Source organism: Adiantum capillus-veneris, chromosome 27, assembly GCF_014529385.1.
Source record: "Adiantum capillus-veneris isolate H3 chromosome 27, ASM1452938v2, whole genome shotgun sequence".
Lineage (NCBI taxonomy): Eukaryota > Viridiplantae > Streptophyta > Polypodiopsida > Polypodiales > Pteridaceae > Adiantum > Adiantum capillus-veneris.
This window is the reverse complement of record NC_140957.1, coordinates 115,306,001-115,325,549: the sequence shown is the minus strand read 5'-3', so window position 1 is coordinate 115,325,549 and position 19,549 is coordinate 115,306,001. Positions and strand designations below refer to the sequence as shown.

The following is a 19,549-nucleotide window of genomic DNA, read 5'->3' as shown; positions in this document are numbered from 1 at the left end:
ACATCAATACAAACATCTAGTAATATACTCAATTTCTATCATACCTCTAGAGATGCAAAGAAATCATACCTCCTTCCTAGTTTCATGGGTATTTGTTAGGCCTTAAAATCCAATCAATGGAACTTTAGGATCAATCACATATTGCTTCCTTAATCTTCAAGAGTACTATTTCATTTCTTTGTAGCATCTCTCAATACAATACTCCATGCCATTTTTGAAGCGATGAGATAGCTTTTCAAAAGATTGGAGTGGCTCTTTGAACTAGTGGCTCTAGTTGTATGCCACATTTGCCCTTTGTGGGTGTTGAGTTATGGCCTACTTGTTGTAGATTACTTATCATGGTGGGTTTCTCTTCAGCTTGAGGTTCCCCACTCTAACACACACTATACCACATAAAGGAATGTTTGGATGCATATATATATATATATATATATATATATATATATATATGAGAAACATATGTATATCTACGTATACATGTAGGTACTCTGTATATGAGTTATCACTTGTATATACGTACGTATATGTAGATAGACATGTAGGTATTTCATGTGAGTTATTGTTTTAGTATTGTGGACTTTGAGACACAAAAACACTTTTGACTGGTAAGAGCGTAGAAAAATGGTGAGGAGTCTCTTGAAAGAGGCTTCATGATATGTATATATCACAGACAGGCTGCTGCGCTAGTTAACACGACACAGAGAGAGAGAGAGAGAGAGAGAGAGAGAGAGAGAGTTGGCAATGGCGACAAGTTCTTCTACCAATACGCAGCGCTGCAGGCTGTACTTGGTGGTGATCATAATCGTGTTATGCATGGCTGCTACGACTCCCCACCATTGCACAGCAGCACCTCATGCTCCACATCTTTCTATATCAGGTCGTTTCTCTCTCCCTCTTTCTCTGTCTGCTCTCCCGTGATAATAATTATTGATAGCTTAAGATTTTTTCTCTGTTGCAGGCGAAAGAATCAGACGTCGCTCCATCTCTATTCATGACTATAATCGCATGGTATGCCCTAATCCGTCCAAGTGCCAATCCTGCACACGCAACAATATGTGTCAGGGGGTTTGGAGTTCCTCCGCCTTTTATAATAGGATATCTATACACATAAATATATAAGCATTGTATGCATCTATGTATGTAAAACATTTTCATGCATTTGTACAAATAAATGGTTGGGGTATTTGGATTCATATCCATACAACTTATGCAGAAGGAGCATGAAATTTTGACCAAATTACTCTCTTCTGTTTGCAAGACTGATGTGTATGCATTTGTCAAGGCATTTTCCATTGTTTTTTGAATCCTTCAACTGTTGTATACGCTAATTAAAAACAATGTTCTTACCAAGCTCATCTATTGTAGATAGGTAAAGTCTTCGTTAGACAATCGATTGGGGTTCGTGCGCTAGCAGACGCTGGTGTAGATGGACCTGACGGAACCAAATGTTGCAAATGACAAATAGTGGACTAACTACAAAAATTGACACTTGTAAATGACAAAGAGGTTGCAAAACATGGGAATTTGAGATTGTGCATCATTGTGATATAAGTCTCAAATCTTATTTATGATGTGATGAGGCAAGCTAAGTTGAATATATTTCTAGCAATAATGTTCTCTAGGGTGATACATTGTGTATGAGGCAAACTAGGATATGTTCTCTATCAAGCTGTTGAAAGTAGTGCACACATATCCTAGTTTGTAGTCTAAATTTTCCAATTGAAATGAAAAATCCTAGTTGTAATTCCATTGGACCTTGATTTTCAAGGTTAATAATTGGGCATTTTAGTTATAGTTCCTAGCAAATATCTAGATTTTAGCACAAATCTGATTCTCTGTCTGCTTTGCCATTATAAAACATGGCCAAGAAAATGTTTTTTAAAAAAAAGCTGGGTTGAAAGTATGCTCTCATCCTTTGAAGCATTTAGTTAAGAACAATTATTGTAACATTCAACGTGTACATATGAGAAGAACTTTGTCAAGAACTTGAGTATGATATAGCTTAATAACCGACTATGTGGTCACAAAGCAGTGTATAAGGTGGTGTTTATTTGGGCAACTTTAGGACTTGCAACTTAATGTCCACACTTGCTCAAACTGAACAAAACCGAGAAAATCGAGCCATTCCCAGTGTCAACAATTGAACACGTAGATCTATAGTATGCTTATCGTTTGACAATAAGGTTAGTCCCCCCTCAACTGATGCAATTTTGGTACTTGAGGTTGCTACATATGATGATTACCCTTTAACATGCTCCATCTTTGTACCCTTGACATGCAATTTGGTACTTGAGGTTGCAACACATGATACCCTTTGACATGCTCCATCTCCATCTCATCTTTGCCTCCTTGTTTGCTTTTCTCTTCTTACTTTAAAGACTTGTTGACGTCTACTAAACTTGGAAACAACTCTTTCTCCTTTGGAACCATGAGAACCTTGCCATATGAATCTTGAAGTACCTTCAAGTGTTCTCCTCAACTATATGTGATTGAATGTATACTAGCTGGACACAAATATTTTAAAGCCTCTTTAATAGGTCTCCTCTTTCCTCCACTTTGTTCTTGTAAATCTCACTCTTGGAGGAGACCTTGGTATGATTGCATGTTTCACTAAGAAGTCCTCCTTCTAACTCCAATATCCCTATAGAGGAGGCCGGGGATAGTGACATGCACCAGGGAGAGGCAAGCAAGGAGACGGAATGCCGTGTGGAAGAGGCTCATGATAAGCCAAAGTCGACAAGTATAGAGACAAAACGCATGGCTGAAGAGGCTCAGAATAAGTTAGAGATCAGTAACCTTGGTTGGAGTAGCAAAGAAACAGAGTGCCCCTCGATGGAGGTGCAAGGCAAGACAGAGCTAGTTACTAAGGAAGTCGGACTACATAACCAGAAACTAGACCTCATTAGCCATATGGTTAAGTTATCAGGCTCTTGAAACCACCACTGTGAGTCAGATAAAAAGAATGGCAAGAAAAAACCGATATCTATAGCATCTGGTTTTGGCAAGGGAAGGTGATGAGGCAAGGCCCTCTCATTGGTGGCAACCCATCCCATGAGTATCGGATGGTTTCAAGGTGGCACCCTCCATTTGGACCTTCTTGTTGATGCCATGGCTCGAAAGGAGCATGGCTTGCAATGTAACTTTCTTTTGGTTTCATAATACAAACTAACCCTTTTAATGCTTGGGTTGTGCACGAGGGTGTTCAACAAGCTTCGAGTTCCACTACCCTCGCTTAGACGTCCAGTTGGGTTGTGTCGATTTGTTGAGCACATATAACTGTTTTAGCCTCTACTTCTCTTGTGACACAAACAATGCCCAACGTCACCCTTTTAATGCTTGTACAATGCTCATGTGTGACACGGGCTTAAGTAATAAAATTGGTAGTGTTCCACCATGTGAGTCGTTCATTTGCTCATGAGAGAGAGAGAGAGAGAGAGAGAGAGAGAGAGAGAGAGAGAGAGAGAGAGAGAGAGAGTTGAATGTGAGTGCTCGCTGGATGGCCAAATTCCATGTGCAAGGAGATCAAGTGCTCAAGCTGATCTTATTCCTAGCTTGTGAGGCAAGTTGAAAGAATCACCTTCCAAAAAGTGTTGGAGATGGAGTGTACAAGTAACATATGCATTCACATAGGTTGGGATGGGTCTACATGGATCGCGAGCTAGTGCAAGGGTGGGCATTGTAGGGGTATGCAAACGAGAGATGTGTGTAAATAGGTTGGGAGCATATACCTAACACGAATGATGCAAAGGTTGGGTATCAAGCTTGTATCAAGCTTATCATGGGCATGCACATATCGTTGTCAGTTGAAGTTGTGCCTTCCTTGTCATATAAAAGCATTGAAGGTGGTCACAAAACCATTCAAAGCATTTGAAAGTGGTCACATAACCAGTACAAAATCCATTTCATTAGGGAGTGATCCATCATGTCATATAATGATACTTTTTTAGCAACTAAAGTGCAATAAATTTTATTAAAGAAAAAAAATTACATAACAAGGGCATACACACCTTGAATGCAATCAGAACGTCCTATTAAGTTCTTAGGCTTCTATCAGAGGCTTTGATAATTGTAGCTATTCAACCATCGGACTCTAAGGCTAGCTTGCGGTCGTGTTTCCATTGGAGTGGGTCATTGGCTATTGGAGGGCTCTTTAGTAGCCTTGTACACTTTTTCCAATGCATTGACTTGTTCCACCAAAGATAGATGTAGGGCTACTACATCTTCTTTTTCATTTAATGAGGGAAGAGGGAAAAGGCGTCCATCTTCTTCTTACCTTTGATACAAGCAGTGGAAATGGGTGAATGGAGTGATGAACCTTCTTTTGGGACTAGAAACCCAATGGATCTTTGATCTATCGCAAAAATATCCTTGGAAGCAACCTCCTAATGTGTGTATCGCCTATCAAACATGCACACGTAGGCAATCTGCAAGTGGAACCTGCAAGTAGGGTGTCAAAGAAAAGGGGAAGGGAATCACTAGTAGAGATGTAGGGATCATTGGCAATAGAGAGAGAGAGAGAGAGAGAGAGAGAGAGAGAGAGAGAGAGAGAGAGAGAGAGAGAGAGAGAGAGAGAACATTGGTAGAGAAAAGAATCTTGGCACACAGATAACGCTAGAGAGAGTGTGTGCCACCCAAAATACAAGATTCTCTACAATCAGTGATATGCTCTACTAGCTTGTAGAAAGTGCCTCAAGTAGGAAAATAAGAGCCTATCCCTAGTAACTATGTAAAGTTGCTAAAAGTGATATACTATTCACATGAAACAAAAAAAAAACAAAACACAAGAGACTTTGACATCAAGAAACCCTAGGAACCGGGGTCCCTCAACATGCTAGCCTACCGAGTGGTGGTACAAGGTTTGAGGAACTACAACATGCTTGCCTGAAGCCCTTGGTCCCTTTTTTAGGAGCCCCCTAAACTGTGCATGCATAGATTGGGCCATGCCCACCTTAGTCCTGCCTTAGGCTTGACATTACTCCCGCCTTGGACAAGCCTTTTTATTCTTGAGAACAAAGTGGTGATATCTTCAAAAGAACACCAATGTTTTGATAGCCTCCAATTTCGTCATCAAAAAGGCTAGAAGATGCAAATTTTTGATGGCAAGTCATTATTTTTACCCTATGTTTGATTGCATCTATGCCTATGTACAACCTTGCTGCCATAGTATTTTGCATCCATTGCATCTTGTAAATGCATCCATGGCAATCTTGAAAGCCAAAGCATGGAAACTCTCTCTTGTGTTGAAAAGTCAAGCCAAATCCATGTACACATATGAAGCCTAAGCCTAAGGTTCAAAGTCATGTTATCTTTTTACATTTTTAAAATAACGAAAAGGGGAAAGAGGAGGTAGTGTGTGATATCTTGGGGGTTGTGGGAAGTTGTAACCAACTTTTCCTATATCTACCATGCAAGGCTTCTTTCCAACTCTCTTGGGCTGGGTTCAGACGAGCTAGATGTAGAGAAAGTAGTAGGGTTGTGCATCCTCCGTGGACTGCAACGATTGGCTGAAGGTATCGATCTTCTCTACCGGACCCACCATGAGTTGGGCGAGCCCCCCCCCTCCGAAATTGCAAACTTCCACCCTCCTTTTCAGCGGGATCTGCGAGTTGTGTAGAAACAGTGAGTGCGCTAGCCCTCCATTCGCTCAAATGCCTGGTCTTCAAGCTCTTTACTCATTACTACCGAGTGTCTTGTGAACTGGGGAGACAAAGGCAGGATAGGAAGCTGGCTTTGCCGCTGCCTTTTTCTGAACCCACCCTTGGTTTGGGCACTCACTTGCTCTCTCTTGTCTGTGTGATTTCTTGCAAGATCTATGGAGGAAGAAGGAGAGAGTGAGGATGATGATGGCTGTCATATCTCCTGTGTGCTCTAGATTAGGAAAGATTCCCTATGTGTATGGCTATGGACATTCTTGAGAGAGGAGAGAGATGATGAGCGTGTGTGTGTGTTTCTTGAGAGCATTCTTGCAGCCTTCGTGGCTATGGAGAACTCCAATGCATATATCTCGCATGCTCGAACTGGTTCGGTAAGTTTTCTTTTGCTTGGAAGGTGAATATCATGGGTGTGTTCGTCTGGAAGGGCTGGCCATGAAGTTGTAGGAAATGGGACAAATTTTTGAAGTAAGTGGAATGCAAATCAAGAAAGGAGGAATATGATGTTGCGGTAGCAGATAAAGCCATTAAGAATGGGGTTGAAGCAAGGATAGAAGATAATAGGAACCGAAAACTTCAAGGCATCTCCATGGATTACAGGTGTAGCAGGTCGGAAACTTCAAGGCATCACCACAGATTACGGGTATAGCAAGATCCGAGGATTGAAGACGGACCTGCAGGTTGAGGGTAGAGCAAGATGGCTGAGGGTAGGTGTAGCAGAGAGTGGGAAAGAGCAAGGGGAAGTAGAAGAAGAGCGGAAGATCGTAGAGCAGTGGATGCAAGAAATTGTTATCAGAGCCGGAGGGGAGTGAAACAGAGAAGAGGGACTGAGTATAGTTGATTGGTCGATGAAGCAAAGGAGGAAGGGGTAGATCTGAGGCATCTGAAAGTGCAACCAGGAAGTAGGGCCATGATTGAGAAGGGTATTGAAGGGGGCCAAAAACAGCCTGCCGTTCATTGAACAAGAAGATCAAGCAACAGTAGCACAAGACACCGAGCCTAGGAGGAGATGCTTGAGATGCATAAAACCATGGCAGAGCTCCTGGAGCGAGATTCATCGATGAGCCGCAAGTGTTCTCTCTTTGTGTCTATGTCACTTCACGCGCTACAAAACAAAACAAGTGAAAGAATCACGATGGATTTATAAAATAATTAGAACGTGATAAAATCATTAGGTTGACTTTAAGTAGAATCCCTATTCAAGAAAGGATTACCTTAGCTGAGCCTTGAGCCGGTTGAAAATGGAGACTACCTAGTTGCAAACCATGGTAAAGGTAAGAAAAACTGGTGAAATATGTGAGAAAATAGTTCAAAAATCTTGCAAATTTTAAATTTATGCTAGTATTTCCGGTTTTCTTCTTTGTGGGAAGGAAACTCAGTCGACAGTCGCTTAATAAAAGAGACTTTCCTGGATATTGACTAGAATTAGGTTATAGAATGTAAAAAACGTCAAGCCATGTGAGGCTATGAAACGAAGTATGAAATTAAAAAAACTCATTGATATGTGTGTGTGTGTGTCCATAGAATTTACTAGATTTATGCAAGTGAAGTTTCACTTTAACATTCTAAAACAATAGAATGCAAAAAAATTCAAGACATGTCAGGATATGAAATGAAAGTGAAATAAACATTTAAAGTAAGTCTCTATCATGCACTGAAAACGATGAAAGTCTCCCTAACCCAACACAACACTAAGGTTTCTTTTGGAAAGCAAAAATTGCAAACCGTTGCCAATTTCCAGATGGAAGTTGAAATGGAACTCCAAAATAGTATTGCCTCTTTTAAGCTACCTTTGAAATTTAAGCGGCCTGTCCCACACAAATGTTTCCAGTGAAACAACAAAGTGATTTTGGGGTGGTAAATGAGTGCTGAAAAACCTTACGTCAGAGCTTTTTGATGCAGCAAGGGTCACATTTCGGGGTGGCTGATTTTATTGTAGATCTTAAGTGAGGGAGTTTTTGAATGTTTATATCTTTGTTGGGATTATTTTTGGTGGTTGAAGTTGGGTGTTGCCATTCTCTTCACATGAAGTTTGTGGGTTCGTGTGGGCATAAAGTTGATGACGTTTCTCCTTATCATATGTTTTGATGAGAGTTAGGAAGTTAGTATAGGAGTAGGAGGATAGTAGAGGTTTGAAGCATGAGAGTTTGAGGATTTTTTAGAGAAGAGTGATGGAGTTGTTGGGTTTTTGGAGCTGAAGTTGTTTGTAGAATTGAGTAGTGAGAAGTGAAGTGAAGTGGAGTTGATTAAGTATGCCGAATCAGGAATGTTCTTCATCAAGTTTTGTTCAGGGGAGCTCACAAGCTAAGTGAGGGAGAAATGATAGCCTCCAATTCCGTCATCAAAAAGGCTAGAAGATGCAAATTTTTGACAACAAGTCATTATTTTCACCCTATGTTTGATGGAATCTATGCCTATGTACAACCTTGTTGCCATAGTGGTAGACCACTACAAATCATCGACGGCATGCAAACGCAATCATGAGAAACTCCAAAGCAACAAATCGCCAGATGGAGCTCTGGTGAAGACAAAGCCAACAAAAACCATATGGCAAGGTTCCCCAAGGAACCATGAAGCTATGGAGACTAACATCAAGAAATTTCATCACCGAAAAGCACTCCAAGAGTCAGAAAACGAATCAGAGGCTCGGAAAGCCAAACAGGGAGTTTCTATCTATCTTTTTGACTTTTTTATTTGAAATAAGGCTCAAAGGGGACTCAAGGGGGCTAAGGGCATATACTAGTAGCACTTCTCCAAAAGAATTTATCAAGAGACATCCTATGCGTAGGATGTCTCAAGGCCATGTTTGGGCACCCAACTCAATATCTCACTTCATACACAACTTCTACATAGTTTATACATGCTAGCTATCAAGTTTCATCACATTTGGACAAGAGTTGACCTCATATGCATCAAAAACGGAAAGTTAGAGCATAGAGGCAATAAAGGGTCCTAGACCTACCAAAACTAGTCCAAATTACATGAAACTTGCACAATATACTCATTATCACATTGCCAAACTAGACATCCTACGCGTAGGATGTCTAAATGCCCGATTTGACCTCCAGCTGGTGATTTTGAGTTCCAAATATCTTTATAACATCTTCACAAGCTCGTATATCAAATTTCAAGATAGACCCATCACATTTGGCCCCCAAAACCTCAAAGATGCACTTTTCTGAACCTAAAAACACTATGCATGCTCCTAACAACACCGATACTTATTCAAATCAAAATCTAAGAACAACACCATGTTCTACATGCTAAGGGCTACCCATAGAACCAAAATCAAGTCATTCTAAGATAGTAGACATCCTACGTGTAGGATGTCTCCAGGGTCATATTGACCTTCTGTGCAAGAATTGACATCATGGGAGTCTTTTACATGGTATAAGAAGCCTATATATCAAATTTCAATCCAATTGGATATCAATTGCCCATCCATATAGGACATCCTACCCATTTTGTGAGCCAAAAGCCTAAATCTTCTCAAAATTGCACTTTTTGATGTCCAAACCAAATTCCAAGTACATAGCCATGTTGCACAGGTCAAGGGCCACAAGCATGTCAAGTTTCATCAAAATCACAGAAGGTAGACATCCTACACGTAGGATGTCTACATGCTTATTTTTCAGCCAAAAACCTGCTGTGGGCACATGCATGGCTTCCCTAGTCCCTTTTGAGTTCTTATTTCAATTTTCAAATCATTTGGGTACTCAAGACTCAGTTTATCAGCGTATCTATAAAAAATGCTAACTTTGGACTACTGAGTGCAACAGGATCCATGGCAGCCACAAAGTCGCCTGCAAAGAAGAAGAGGATGACAATCAAGGACTACTTAAAAGAAGCGGAGCCTTTTGTTATCCCAGAGAGAACCCTGAAGCCCACAAGCACTTGGATTCAAGATGACCTACTAGAAACCAATGATCTGAGAATCTACCAAGGAGTGTTTAAAGATCCAGAGGGAAATGCAGTAGAGCTACCCATGATCCCTCAAGAGCTCAATGAATTTGTCAAGAGCAAGATGGGGGACTACTTGGAGAAACTGAACCTACACAATTAGTTTTAAGCCTTGCCAGCAGGGATTGATGTTAAAAGAGTGTGGGAATTTGTCACCACAATCAATGAGGATGGCATAGCCAGAGTTACAGATATGCAAGGCAAGCCTAATAGGATGATTGTCATCACAGAGAAGGTATTGGCAGCAGCACTTGACCTCTCTAACAAAGGAGACAGTGTGACTAAGAGGCAGCATGACATTAAGGTCTACTCAGAGAAGAAAAATAACTATACATTTGAAGATATTGCAAACCCGAAGGTGGCCATCATGAGCCAATTATACAATCAGTACTTCCACATGTGTACCAAGCGGCCACAAAAATATAGGATGCCACCTGGAGCTATTGCCACCACTTTCACTTGGGCGATGCAGAAGAGTTGCCTGAGGGAGATAAACTATGCCGCTTACATTCACGACAACCTTGTGAAAATGGGGACCAAAAATCCAACTTATATCGTGCATGGTGAGTTGATAACCAAAGTCATCTATGGATCATTGCATGCCAAGGGAAATTGGCCTCTACCTCCCTTCCAAAATGATTGTCTTAAGCTGAAGGAAGACAAAGAAGAAGAGCCTCCTAAGGCTCCAAGGGTAGCCACAAGGTTGAAGCGCCGTTTAGAGAGAGTGCCAGAAGAGCCGCCACAGCCCAAGAAGGGAAAGAAAGAAACTCTGCAGGTGCCAGTAAAGGAAACAAAGTCATAGAAAGCAGCAAGGCTAGAAAGACTAATGGAGAGTTTCAGAGCTGAGAGGATGCTAAAAGGGGATCTGAGCGAATTATGGAAGCCCTCATTTAAGACAATGTTTAGATCTTCTCAAAGAACTCAAAGGGATTGCTTTGAAGATTATATAAAGAATTTCAAAAAGTTAGATGCTACAACTGAGAATATCCCAAACATACCTTTCACCGAAGAAGAAGTTGATGATGTGAGACGGGGGTTACTAGAAGAGCAGGAAGGGCAAGAAAGAGAGAGGAAAACAAAGGCTGATTGGGACTTCAAGAAGAAGCAACCAACCCCACCATCAAACCGAGAATCCAGCCCTCTACCATCACCACCTCCTCCTAGTCCTCCTCAAACCCGACAAATTGAGGAGTTGAACAAATCTGATGGGCAACAAGACTCCAAGGAAAAGCAGAACAAAGGGAAAGAGTAGAAGGCAGAAATTGAACCAAAAGATGAGAAGCCAGATTGAGAAGAAAAAAAACTATAGAATATTCCTTGATCTACTAGATGCTGGATAGTCTCGAGAAGAGGCAGCTAATGCAGCTTTTGAGTTGTCTAGCACTAGGCCCAAAGAATATATGTTGAGCCCTTGATTGGTGGAGTTGAAGGAAATGGCCACAGATACAATGGATTTAAAGACACAAGCCAATGATTGGGATGAAGTGATGCAAAGACTCACTGGGCTCAGAGAAAAGTCTATGGCCACTGAGATTGAGTGTGATAATCTCAAAGCAAATGAAGTTCAAACCAAAGCCGAGGTGGACTCACTGCAAAAGCAGGACCAAGAGAACACATAGAAGTAAGCCAAGCTGCAAGCTGATCTAGACGCGGCACTAAAAAGATACCAAGAGCTGGAAAGTCAAAGTCAGGCAGCAGAAAAAAAGCTTCAAAGAGCAAAGGAGGAGTACAAGAAAATCAGCAAATCATTGACAGATGTAGAGAAGAAAGGGACAAATTGACACTCCAGCTTGCTGATGAGTCCAAAGAAGTGGAGACTTTGAGGAATGCTAAGGAAAAAGCTGATCTAGAACATGAGGCAAGCCAGGACGAAGTTATAGAGCTAAAACATCAAATGAAAGTGAAAGATCAGACCATCCAGAGGCTAAGGGCATCTCCGGGTAGAGTCAGAGCCGCTACCTCAACTAGCACTGCTTCAGAGAAGGATATATATGAAGAACAGATGAAGGAACTCCAAAAGGAGTTGACACTAGAGAAGAGACAAAGATTGATGTTGGCCGAGGGCTCCCTATTGATGCAAAGCCGTTTGGAGGATGAGAACAAGGCCATGAAAGATGAGCTAGCAACCTTGAAAAAGAAGATGGACGAGGATCTAAATATGATGCAAACTGAAAATGAAGACAAGAAGAAGAAGCTAGAAGAGGCTGAGAAAGCCAATGCTGAATTAAACGACCTGTTAGTGACCATGGGGGATCAAGCTGAACAGGAAAAGAAAGCATATCAAAAGCATATTGATGAGCTAAAAGGCCAACAGCAGACTGAAGAGCCACACTTGAGCACAGGGCCAACAACAATGGAAGGAATTGACATAGACAATGTGTCAGATCCAGTGGACACAAAAATGCAAGAGGACATCCTTGTGGGACCATCCCAAGAGCCCCGGGATCTGACATAAGAAGAAGAAGAAAAGCTACAAAAGGCAATAGAAGCGGCAATAAAAGACACCGCCAAAGAAGCAATGGAGTGGGAGCAGAGGTTATTGAAGTCTATGACCATTCAAAAATTAGATGCAAATGTCATTCGACATGAATGTCTACAACCCTCTCTCCCATATCCTCTTCTCAAGTATGAAGCTGCTACAATAAACAGGAGGATTAAAGAGGAGCTGATAGTGCGACTATATGAAGAAGATATCACCAAACCAGAGGGTGTTAAGCTTATTGTGGACTCTCAACCAAAATGGAGGAAGGCATGGCTAACTAAATACCAACAGTATTTAGTACATCTGGTAGAGGCGCCTAAAATAATCAGAGACAATCTTAGCTTTTGCCCTCTACCAAGGATACGAACCTAGAAAGAACAAGAGCTAATGAAGAAAAGCCACCCCACGTGGCTCAACTACCCAAAGCTGCCAGGCTTGAAGGAAGGCGAGAGAATGAGTGTGCAATACATGGTGAAAACCCTATCGGGCGCCATTAAATTGTTCACTGGATCGCCTGACCTCTCTTGCATCATGCTCAGGAAAATATGTAAAACCCTTCTGGCAGTTTTTGAGATCTTTAAACCTGCACATGCAACAAACAGCATATTCTTCTTCCAAGACACATATAGATGTGCGTATGAAATGTCTGCTCAACCTTCCCATGAGGTGATACATGTCCTCTATCAGCGAATAATGTTTTTGCCCTCGTATCATCTCCCGCTATAGCCGGAGGCGTGGCTGCCCTGCAAGTACTCATAATAGAACAATACAGACCATAAAAACGATAAATCAACATACCTGAATCCTCGCATACGCACATGATCGATCTCAACACGAACATAGAGAGATAGAGAACGTAATAAAGCGAGGGAGAACGTGCAAGCGCACCTCCGAAAGCGGAGTGCTACGCGAGCACGGTGAGAGAGGAGGGAGGAGAGAAGAGAAGAAGACACAAACACTGAGTGCAATCTCCCGCCGTGCAAGAGTGACCATTTTCCTCTTGCACGTATTTGTTATATAGATTTCTTGAATGGTCAAATTGGTTACAAACTGGCCGGCCGGTCGTAAATGGCCAAAGCTCATAAAAGAGCACTTGAATAATAAAATGTACAATGTATATATTTTCATTCGCATAGGCCTAGCTTGGTATAGTCTTTTCCATTCGCATCCATTCACATAGGCCAAGATGGGTCTAGTCTTTTCCACCTGTCAGCTGCAATAAATAATAAAATATCAATTCTATAACATACCTCTCCGTTGGAGAGCAACTGTCTCAGTTGCGAAGATAAAAAACTGCAAACAATACTTGTCAAAAACAATGATTAGAAATCTGTAGGAAATAGTAAAAGAAAATTTCATAAAATTAGACAACATTTAGTATACCTGCCGTCATCCACATACTACCTAGTCTAGTGTCCCATACCACTAGAATAAGCAGTATATGTCATACCCTGATGAATCAGGATATCATTGGTCACACTCATCCTTCAATAATTAATTCTCATCATTCTCAAGTCCAATTCCATAAATCCAAATCCAAATATCCTTCATTTTGTATACCCGGGTAACAAAATCATACCAGTTGCAGTGGTGGCTAGCCACTGCAGCATGATTTTGTGATCGGTGTTGCCTCATCCGGCGAGTCTACACCAATAAAGTGTGCTGCCTAAATCGGTGAATCTGCACTAATGCTGCGTAAATTGGCGAATTTGCAATTGGTATTGTTTAAAAATCATGAATCTGTAATTTTCAGTGTGCTGCCTAAATCGGCGGATCTGCACAGATAACTGGTGTTGCCTAAATCGGCGAATCTACACCAAGATGAGCATTTACACACTGCCTAAATCGGCGGATCTGTGTGCATGTGACCAATGGACTAGATAAGACATAAAAAGACAAAACATGTACTACCTGTGTGACACCACATTGGAGTGTAGTTGAGTAGCAGAGTACTTACAAATTTTTATTCACTAACTCAAAACACCTCAACTCATATGAGTAGCTGCATAGCTTAATGCCGAATCCTCTCAATAGAAATTACATACAGTGCAAGTACAAGCCAGAATTTTATGGATTCTTAATTTCATATGCCATAAGAAAATGCAAGGAAGTAAAAGATCTTTTTGCTTTCAAATTTTCCAGTGGTATTATCCTTATTGCAAACTGCTTGACGTTGTGTCCTTAAATATATGCACCAACAATATAAACTTCCGAGCAAGTAGAGAAAGTGAGTATTATTGTAGGAATATGGTAAGGGGTGTCATTGCAGTATAGGCAGATGAGATATGTTGCGTAAGTGATGTGATCTTAAGAAATATGATAGCTGTAGATATATGTAGGAATGGATTCATTAAGGAGAAAAATATCGTGGAAAACAACGAGAAATTACGTACCTGGAGGTGGTTTGCAGAAGTAACTAGTATCCAAATCGGCAAATGCTAAGCAATTTCTGAAAAACAAAGGTCAACAACAAAATTCATCATGTGAGTAATGTCATGCAAGATAGACCAAACCAAAGTACAGATACCATAAAGTTCAAGTTGTACAGATGGATGGCATATATCGATGAGATGGATTGTATATGTGAGTAAATTTTAAACCATTGATTGTTGTCGCAAGAAAATTAAAAGCTAGTAAAATTTCACCAGTGTTAATGAAACTAGCTAAAATAACAAAACTTCGGTTAGATTCCATGCTTTCCTTCAAGTAAATTGGTAAAGTTTTACAAATTTTAGTGTGAATACCTGAAACTATTTGAATGTTTGACCTAACAAAGAACGAAAGGGCTTTAGGTGTGCCGTTAGTTTCTTCAATTAGGAAAATTATTTTTGGCAAGCCCTAACTCCATCAACAAACATTGCTATAATTAACCTAATGCAAAGTTTGATTTCCACCACTGCTCTCGTAAAGAGAATTTCTCGAGAAGAAATTTCGTAGGAACGACTTCTTTGAATGGATACAATAAACACGACAAGGTTGAAAACTGCAACCCCGTAGGACCAATAAGTTATGCGGCTACGTAAGGCACCATCGGGTGACTGATAGAGAGAGAAAGAATTATAAGAGTGTGAGTGCTATACATTGACTGTCTGTTGACAAGGAGGAAGAGAGAGAGAAATGAATTGAAATGAAATGTTATATTAACAGTCTTTGAAATGCAAAAATTTCCTATGAGAACAATCACATACAGTTCTTGGGGATCTACTCCAATGCCGGGGTACAAAATTAAAATGAAGTAAAGTGAAAGACTTGACAAATTAAAAGCAAGTGTCATCATCGACAATGTCCGACAATGCATTGTCGGAGAAAGTATTACATTGACTGCTGAAGAACTTCATCAATGTTCGGCTCTGTAAGTAGTGTGGGGGGGAAAACAGAGAGAGCGAAATGAAATGAAATGTTATATTATTCGTCTTTGACAGCCCTACAGGAACAAACTGATACCATCATTATGGATCTAATACAATGTCTGGGTACAAAATAAAATGAAGTAAAGTAAAAGACTGAATGAAAACCCTAAATTCGTCAGACTGAAGACGTCATCATCATCATCATCGATGCCCTACATCGGGCGTCATCTGAGAAAGTATTGCAGCCGTCGCTGCAGAGTTTCGTACATGTCCACCCGTGGAAGTAGTCGCACTTGGCTAGGGGAGAGAGAGAGAGAAAACGAGAGTGAGAGGAGATAGTGTGTGTGTGGCAGGCTGGTTTTTGGAGGATCAGGCGTGGCCAAAGAAGTCCGGCCATATGCAAGGAAAGCAGGGCATACCAACTGAGGTGCGTGCACATAAAATAGATGCTGCTCTTTTATTTGTTGAGCGGCGCCACTGTAGCAGACGAGGGGGAGAGATAGCGAGAGGTGGATGGACAGAGAGAGATAGACAAGACATGATGGCCACCTTCTACAGGGGGCCTAAGTTGCTGAGACAACCTCCCCCCTCTTGCATTTCTTCTTCTCAAACCCTCTTGCAATATTGACATCCTTTTTGAGTGCCCTCAAAAGAATCTCCATGCCTACTGTCCATGCTAGAGTCGTGCTTAGTTTGGACTGTAAGTTGGCATTTCTGCGAGCTTTGGCCACGTTATCAACAGGGTAATGCAAACGAAACTACTGGAGCTCCTCTGAGATTCTGTAGAGCGGTTGGGGAGGCTGCAGCAAGGGAGAAAGAGCTGCATGCCATGGGAGCCAGTAGCGCTAGTGGAGGGACGTCCTTGTCGAAAACATTAGAACGGGGGGGGGGGGAAGGGCACCATAGTTGAGAAAGAGGGAAAGAGAGAATTAGATGTTGTACTAGCTGCAGTCGATCGAGAGAGAGAGAGAGAGAGAGAGAGAGAGAGAGAGAGAGAGAGAGAGAGAGAGAGAGAGAGAGAGAGAGATGCGAAAAAAATATAATGAGTCGAGCGGCTTGATGCTGGATGGCGGAGGTATCTGCAATTGCTATGTCTCAAGGGGGAGTCTAGGTGACAAAACTGAGCGTAAAGTTGGTGGTGATGTGCGGCTCTCAAAGTGGAAGGCACGATGAAGGTGTGGTTGAGATAGTATGGCAGGGAGGCTACTATGCCTACCAAAGATGAAACGGAAACTACAACTGCACATCATGCAGGTGTGGCCAAAAAATGAGAAGGCCAGACGTAGTCATTCGTTATTGCCATGCAAAAGTAAAACGTGCGGTGGTTGGGGAGTGTAGATGGTGGAGTGTCTCTCCATCACCAGCATGGGGGTTGTAAGGGAGAGAGAGTGAGTGAGGTCGACTTAGAGAAAAATTAAGAGAGTTTCTTCTACTGCATGCACCTAATGAAAGGTAAAGAAAAGAGAAGCGGTTAGATAGCTGGTCGAAAGAGAGAGAGATATGAGTACGTAGGCAAGCGGAGGATAAGTGTTGCATGCAACGGACAAAATAAAAGCGCTACATGCGGTGGAAAAGCGGCACAGGTGGAAGTATGCATGCCGTGTATGGAGTGGGTTGGTCGGCAAGCTGTCGACGTCGTTGTCGGGCTGGAGCAAGTTGCTTGTTGGTTGCCATAGCGCTTCAACCTTGGTGCTGCTTGCGTCCACACAAGCCCGCATGATAGCTAGGAGCTCACGTTGATGAGCGGTGATGAGTGTCAGCGACGTGCATGACTTCCCCTCAGAGTCACTGACGAACTACTCCATCCAGTCTTACTGTATTTTTTATTTTTTTTTGGGTGGGTAGCCTCTTGGGGTTGTTTCCCACTAAGTACATTGGTGCTTTCTCGAGTAAGGGTTCTTGCATTAACAGTTCGTCAAGTACAATCATGAAGGACCCTTAGACAGAAGATGTCTTCTCTCTAATTATTGTTTGTGCTACGTTACTATACGTAAAGGTTCCTCTCATATGGAAAAAAATGTTTTTTTAAAAATCCTATAATTCATCTTCTCCTTCGTGCAAGTGGAGGTGCAATTGTTCTCGTAAAACTTGTCTTATTTGCTATGATCTACTTACCATAATTGGCTTCGTAATGGCACGATCAACACTAAGTGGGCCTCTAAGATTTATAGGCATGATCTCTAAACAAATTGAGTTCTAATTACATGGACATATTTGACCTACTAATCTTATGCCTATATTTTTTGTGGCAAGACGTCAATTAAAGCATAATTAGTAAATATGATGGATAATTAAGCAAAACGTGAAACCGCTTCTTAAGAAAAATTATGCAAATTGAGGTCATAATTTGCACTTATCTTTATATATATGTTTCTCCATCACGTGTGCGTTGAGAGGAGTGTTCAAAGCTCTGATACCACTGCTACAGTCGGAGGCGTGGCTACCTTGCAAGTACTCATAATAGCACAATACAAACCATAAAAACGATAAATCAACATACCTGAATCGTCACATACGCACATGATCGATCTCAACACGAACATAGAGAGATAGAGAACATAATAAAGCAAGGGAGAACGTGCAAGCGCACCTCCGAAAGCGGAGTGCTACGCGAGCACGGTGAGAGAGGAGGGAGGAGAGAAGAGAAGAAGACACAAGCACTGGGTGCAATCTCCCCCTCAGCTGCAATAAATAATAAAATATCAATTCTATAACATCTCCAGGCCTTTGAAGAAGCCTTCTACACTGGTTTCTTCACCATTGATACAGATATATTCGGCCCTACATTACTGGCCCAGCATGCACGGTATGAGTCTCTTCTGAAGATGCGAGAAATCCTCCATTGAAGAAGCAGCTCTACTGTCATGTCGGGGATGACATGACCTAGGAGGGGGGGAGTGTTAGCAGTTGGACACACCCAACGGAGGATGACTTTCCGGGGGGATACTAATTTTCCCTTGTAATTATTCATTGATCGAGAAGAAACCGTCATTTTACCTTTGTAAATAGTGGGGCTTGTAGAAGCTTCCAAATTGTATCCCATTTTTGACATTTAGACTGAGTAAATGGTTAAATTGGAACATTAGGGTTTGAGATTGTAAGGTATTTATACTACTTTTGACCTTAATGCAAGGACCTTTGTCATTTTTATAAGTTTTGGTCTATGTGAGTTGAGCGTACTCTGTGTATGAGAGAGAGTGAGAGTTTATCTTGATGCTACATGCGCACTGGTGGTCAGAATCAAGTGTGAGGAAGTGCAGCGTGTTGCCCCCGAAGAGAGCTACGCACCAACACCTACATTGTAGGTGTACGGCCCGATTTTGCGAGATCGATCCACGAGCTATATATGGTGATTCTGTGAGCATACGTTGTCCGTTTTTGCATTTCAGCATATCCACGCGTTCGCAATGAGTAGAGCTACACATTAGGCACTTTAGTTTTCGAAAACGAAGACCTGTAAAATTTGACCAGACATCCTACGTGATTTTGCACCGGGTGTTTGGGGTTGGGGTTTTGGTTCACGGACCTTAGGGAGAGCGACCTATTGATGTTAATGGGATTTCCATCAAGTTTCGTAGCGTTTCGAGAACATTTAATGGGTATTTGGCTCTTGAAAGCATTGTAAGAAATCTCCTCTTGTGTACTCTTGAAGGCTAGTATAACTTAGACATTGGGTAGAGACCTCTGTAGGAAGTAGTCAATAGTCGATCAAGTGTAGGTTGACACCCTATGCTTGCTTCCACACGCATGGAGGTCGAGCTTCCTCCTTAGCTGACAATTCTTGTTAGGTGAGTTCTCGTTGTGCTGACGTCCGTCGCGGCATATCCACCAATAATTGCCTTCATGGTTGTATGTTGTAATAGGAGAAAGCTTGATTCCTAATCTAGAAAAGAACTCCCTTGCTTCCTCGGTATGTAGTTCACCTCTGTCTACAATGATCTTTTCCACACAACGATAATGGCAACTCACATCATCAAGAAAGAATTTGCATACAGCTTTTGTGGTTTTTTTCTCTTAACGCTCGCCCTTCAACTTGGTTAGTTAGTTTCTCGTGCAAGAACTAAATATCTCATCTGCCAAAGTCTAAAGGCATTGTGACTAGATCC

The 19,549-nt window shown here is 41.6% G+C and overlaps 1 protein-coding gene across 2 annotated transcripts; it reads left to right on the top strand.

The window, feature by feature from the left end:
* The first annotated feature begins 698 nt into the window (after positions 1-698).
* LOC147422610 (uncharacterized) lies at positions 699-1,541 on the top strand. Of its 2 annotated transcripts, none has more exons than XM_086503723.1 (3): positions 699-877; positions 959-1,008; positions 1,366-1,541. In XM_086503723.1, exons 1-3 carry the CDS (start codon positions 742-744, stop codon positions 1,456-1,458), a joined length of 279 nt encoding a protein of 92 aa, XP_086359849.1. In that variant the 5' UTR covers positions 699-741; the 3' UTR covers positions 1,459-1,541. The 2 variants fall into 2 exon arrangements, with proteins under 2 accessions (XP_086359849.1, XP_086359851.1); XM_086503725.1 differs by having other exon boundaries at positions 1,370-1,506.
* Positions 1,542-19,549: the final 18,008 nt, after the last annotated feature.